The 5,790-nt window shown below is 46.4% G+C and overlaps 1 protein-coding gene across 1 annotated transcript in view; it reads right to left on the minus strand.

Annotated features, from left to right (window-relative positions):
• SHROOM1 (shroom family member 1) overlaps positions 1 to 375 on the minus strand; it is a 10,690-nt gene extending 10,315 nt beyond the window's left edge. Inside the window, exon 1 of the mRNA XM_008948517.1 lies at positions 18 to 375. Coding sequence (XP_008946765.1) covers positions 18 to 375 — 358 coding nt within the window. The remainder of the gene's footprint in view (positions 1 to 17) is intronic.
• Positions 376 to 5,790: the final 5,415 nt, after the last annotated feature.

Here is a 5,790-nt window from a genome sequence, read left to right on the forward strand (position 1 = left end):
GGTGTTATTATGGATGCCTGGGGCTGGTGCCTTGTATGGGGACATGCCCCTGAGGTCAGAGCTGGCTGCACTGAGATGATAAATACCTCTTACATACTCTGAGTCCATGTATGGTACCTGCTCTGGAGGCAAACAGCAGTTCTCACCACAGCACAAGGGGGTGGGATACTCTGGAACGTTTGATCCCCCTGAGAAGGAGCTGTAAGCAGAGTCTGCTCTTCCAGGGAGGTGCAAGAGATGCTCTGCACTGCCTGGGGACTTCACTGCTGAAAGACAGTTACCATTGTCAGGAGAAGCCACAGGCTCTACCAGCTCTCCAGCTCTGCCCTCTTGCCTGTGAGTCCATCTTTCTAGCTGATTCCCAGATGAATCCATGTTGTAGCATTTCCAGAACTCAAAGTCTGATTAACTGTCCACAATCGAGTTGTTAGAAAAGCACATTTTTCTCTGTAGTCACATTCCAATCATATCCAGAGGATCCTAAAAAGAAAGAGAAACGTGTGAAAAAGACTCAGTGGGAGGATTCTGACTGCTCTGGGGAGACCAGGCAGTGAGCATCACACATGGGCCCAAGGGGAAAACATGGAAACAGTATTAGAGTAGCTAGAAGCAAATTTCTGGCTTCACTGATGATCAGTATCTTGGAGTGATCATTTTCTCTCTCACAAACAGAGCAGCTAATTCTTTAATAATGAGTTCTCTAGATCATCATTAAGTCTAAAAGATTATGCATACAATTAGAAGATTCTTATTATTATTATGATTGCAGAACATCAAGGGCCAGAATCCAATCTAGGTTCTGAATTTGCCTAGAAATAAATACAAGAGGTTGAAAGTCCCAGCTCGAGATGTTTATCAACCTTCTCCCCCCTCCTTAAAGGCTTCCACTGCTTCTCAGAGAAGCAAGAACCAAATCATGCTTTATTTCATGAACGTGATGAAAATAATTTGTCTTGTAACAAATGAGATCTGCACAAGCAGCCTGCTGAAAAAGCCAACAAAAGACACACACAGGAGATGGTCACACACTCAGCCAGCTTCAAACCCCTCTGACATGCTCACAGGGGACAGGAGCCCTTAAAGAAAGGCTGAGCCTGGCAAGCCAGGCAGGTACTAGCCAGTGACCTTGTTTAGTAATTCCCATTTAAACGACTTCTAAAGACAGATTAGTTATTAAAAGAAAGCAAACAAAGTTTTGAAAACCTTTGGAGAGAAGTGACACCTTCTGAGGAGATGCAAACTGCTTCCAGATCCTACCAGAACATGACACATCTGTTTTCTTCAAAAAGGTTGAGTCCCCAAACCTTAATCTGCCATCCCAAACACTGCACTTCTGCAGTGGGGCCTCAAAGCTGCCAGAGAGAAAAGTTTCAAGGGTGGTGTTGCTGTTTAATCAAAAAACTTCACATTCCTGCCTGGTTTCAGAGACAGTCCTGGTATCATTCATTTTGAGCCCAAGGAAGAGATGGATTGGAGCCAAAATACTCCAGTTAATCTATAAAGGGAGCTTGGAATGGTGGGGCACAGCAAATAAACTAACAAGTTTCTGGGAAAATGAAAAGAGCATAACAGCACACAGTGGGAATTTCTGCTGGGCTTTTTTGGAAATTCCTGTAAGGAACTGACTCAAGGGTGCCTGGGGAAGTTTTCTCTCTCTCTCTGGAGATGATGTAAAATGCAGCTGGGAAATTTAATTGTCTATCTCTGAGTAACAGGGTCACAGAGGAAACACAAAGCATCAGTGGCTGATGGTGACATTCTCTGTCCTTTTCACCACGGTGTATTGAGGAATTTAAAGCATAAACCCCTCAGGTATCTGGTGAAAGGAACACCTTAGCCCTCCTGAAGCTGCAGAGAAAGAAGAGCAGCTGAGAGGACGGTTGCACTGGCACTCAAGCAGAGACAGCCTGTACCACAGTTGCTGTCACACCGTTCTTACATCATCTAGAGGAACAGACTGCCCCTGGAAACCTGGCCCAGCAGAGTGACTGCTGGGTCTGCCTGAGCTGTGCAGGCTGGGGGGTGTCTGGAGCTGCTGGGAGGTGCACAGCATCACAATTTGGAGGAGCCTCCTCCCACAGGAGAACCAGGAGGCAGAGCTCTCTGTCATTCTTATTGCTGTTATTTTTAACCACAGTTTTGCCCCAGTGGACCCTCTCCAGGCAGCTCTGCTACTGCCCTGTTGCTATCAATAGCCTGAGGCAAGGCTCTGTCTGGGATGTGCTGGCACAGGGCTGCTGGAGTCAGTGCAGCCACCTTGATTTACAAGGAGAATTTGGCTCTGGCTTTTCACAGCCATGCATGGAATCTAAGGAACAGTTGTGCTCTGGTTTGTGTGCATCAATGAAAGGACTCTCCTGGGTTCCTACACCACTGTTTCCCAACATCTCTTTCCCCTCATTATTTCAAGCTCCTTGTTTGTGATTCACAGTGACAACAGAGCCAAGAATTTTTGTCTCAGGTTCTTCTGATGATATCAGAAATAATAGGAAACAGAATTTCAGTATCTTAAAAGACCAAAGTCAGAACATCTGACTTGGAAACAGCAGCAGCAAGCACCAAGTCCTCTGTGCCAGGAGCAGGAGGACATTCAGCTCATGGGATGTTCCCTCCTCCTCCTGTGCTGTCTCTCCCATCACCTCTCTGGAGTTACCTGCACCCTCTCCTTCTGCCCCATGGAGGAGTGCTGGATAAGCACAAGGACTTTGCCCCCCCTGAGTGACCCCTGGTCCCACTCTTGCCACAGCTCACATTTTGCACATCTCTTTTGCTTAAGACCAACTCTGCAACTTCCCATCCTTGAAGTGACTGAAAAATGCTAAGAGCTGAAGTAATACTGTTCTCCAGGAGTTGGCTAAAGTTTAAATAACATGATACTGAAGCACATCTTAGGGAAAACCTGTCATATTTCTCTTGAAGAAGGTGTTTACTACAGCCTGGAAGCAGAACCATTATCTCAAGAACTCCATGAAAACTGCCTTCTCTTTCACCTGGAGAACAGAAGCATTAATGTGCTTGAAACTCAACCAACCCCAACAAGGCTGTTGCTGTTCTCCTCAGCTGGTGGGTGGTGGAGCACCCTCATGGACTAGTTCTGGGCCTTAGAAACACCCTGGCAAGGCTCTAACACAACGTGCACATTCCAGACAGGCTGGCAATATTTTAATGGCAAACCTCTGAAAGCAAAAAGAAAACTGTTAAATTTAAAGCATATCAGAACCAGGAACACCAGAAGTGTATTAACAGTGTGTCACCATGCCTGAGGAAGAAATAAAGCCACTAACAAGCTATTAAGACCCAAAGTTTTGTTGCACAGCCCTGTGGTTTTGTTTTTGTTTTCCTTTTTTAAGGCTAACTTGACTTCCATCCTCTGATTTATTATATTTACGCAGTACCACCTAAGAAACCCTACAGAGAGCAGAGCCCTCTCTGGAGAGCCCTTTGCAAACATGAAGCACACACTCTTTGCTTTATAGATCTGACAAACTATAGAGAGATGAGATAAACAAAAGCATGGGAGAGAAACAGGGTCTCTGTAGGGAATGGGACTTGTCTGATGCTTCTCAGCAGGCAGATGGCTGAGGAAGAACAAAACCCAATTAACAGGATGCTGGGCTGTGTCTGGGCTGAGAGGATGATATCTTATGTCTCAAAACAGGAGTTTTTCCAAGTGTCCACCATAATAATAATAGAAGAAGAAAAAAAATAGTAGCAGCAAGGCAGCACCAAGGAATTCACATTGCCACAGCCCATGCTGTAGGTTTTCTCAGCTCAGAACCAGTGCTTGCATTAAAACTCCCTCACCCCAACATTAGCAAATACAGCCCCTGAGTGTTCAGGGCAGGTTCAAGTCCTGCTGAAGTCTCCACCCCTTCACAGACCACTGCTAAAATACCACTCACCTCCTCAACCTCTTAGTTCTAGGGAAGGGTGGCTTGTGTTGCACAACCTTGAATTCCTTGCAGCCAGCTTAGTGGGTGAAAGCCTCATGTCTCTGGCAAATCACCTCTGTACAGAGCAAAATCAGCAGCTCCAGACTGCAGCCAGTTAACGAGTTCCCTGTCTTGGAAGGGCAAACTTCATCCTGCTTTCAGTTGGCTCTGGTTCGACCTCCTTTAGATTGTATCAGGTCCTGCTAAGTGATCCACAATTCACCTGCAGTTCTACACAATGCAGCACCCATCTGAAACCTGGTGTTGCCTTCTCAGCTCTCCAACTGATCCCCAACAACCCGGCTGGTGCCCCAGCACTGGGCACAGCCACGCAGCTCCTTGGCGTACCCGGGCAGTCCCCAACACCACCTCTCTGTCAGAGAGTGAGCATTTTCCTTACCACACAAGCAGAGTTCAGACCTTCTTTTGAGACTGAGCTATGGGTGAGGAATTGTGACTTTGGGAAATCAAACAGGATTTCTCCTACCAGCCACTCGAGGCGAAGGCAACGTCGTGAACGTGTCGGCAGGTCGAAAACTCCACAGACCCTGTGGAGTAAAACTGCCCTTTTTAAACAAATGGGCCCCGTGGAAATCCAGGGGGAAAGCAGAGTTATTAATCCCTATCAAACTACAATACACGACTGTTCTCCCAGCAGTGAGGAGGAGAAGTGTGTGAACTGCAAAGCAAACACCGTGACGAACCCGCCGATCCTGTGTCAGGTCCAGGTCCAGGTTTGTGAATGACCCGTTTCTTATCACAGGCAAACACCTGCTGTCAATATTAGCCAAAATTCTTCAGATTCCAATCGGTTGCACAGTCCACAGCACCTGACCCATCTGCTTCACAGAACATGAGGTCTAATTGCTACCAAACTATCATCCCTGAGACTCCTGCTTTAGCAGGCAGTGCTGTCCCAGGGAAGTCTGGAGGGTCCAAAATCCTGGGGAAGGTGAGTAGAGAGTCTCTGGTGTCACAGACACCTTTGGCAGGACATCAGTTGCTGATCTAGCACAGGTTCCCAGACCTCCACCCAGAACAGACATCTCTGCACACTCGTGACACAGATGACCTGCCACTGAGGACAGATGACAGTCACTGGCAGGGACTGCACCTCTCACTGGGACAGGAGCTGTCTGGGGATACATGCTGCTGCTTTGACCAGACTGTGAAATATCCAGAAAGTCCAGACAAATGTCTGGAGTCTTCAAATTCCATCACTTCCACATGACTGTTGAAAGGGTGAGGGAAATGGAAGGAGAACACATCCAGGAAAGTGTGGCTGTCTCATTTTCATGCCCAGCAGCTCTGAAAGTCACCATCTCTCTCTCAGCTACAGCTTTCTTTTTTCCTCTTTTCTTATTTATTTTAATAAATATGTTAACTTTATTTTTTTCAAGCCTAGAATCAACACTTTTATCCCCAAGGACTTTCAGTGTGAGGTTTCAAACAGGCAGGCAACCTAAGAGAACACACCAGCTGACATCCCCTTTAGATGACTGGAAAACACATTCTGCTAATCTGTATTTTTCCTGCAAGGATTTCTGAAGACTGAAAATGAGATTTCTCATTTTGTGCCTTTCCCAGAACGATCGTGCAGGTAGCAAACAGCTGCCAGGGATATCATGCATCAAAACTCAAGGACAAGCTTTCAAGTTTGGCTCACACAGACCCAGTGGGAAACTCACTCTGCTGCTGGGAGCCAGGGAAAGTCCAAGTGTCAGGCATTCTCCCAACAGAGACTAAATGGGATTTAGATGAGGCTTATGCCTCCTTTGCACAGAAATAAATGTCACCACAGTTTGAGGAATGTAAACATTTCCAGTAAAAAACACAAATAATAGACATCAGAGCTACT

This window comes from Merops nubicus, unplaced genomic scaffold, assembly GCF_000691845.1.
Source record: "Merops nubicus isolate BGI_N331 unplaced genomic scaffold, ASM69184v1 scaffold4731, whole genome shotgun sequence".
NCBI classification, from domain to species: Eukaryota; Metazoa; Chordata; class Aves; order Coraciiformes; family Meropidae; genus Merops; species Merops nubicus.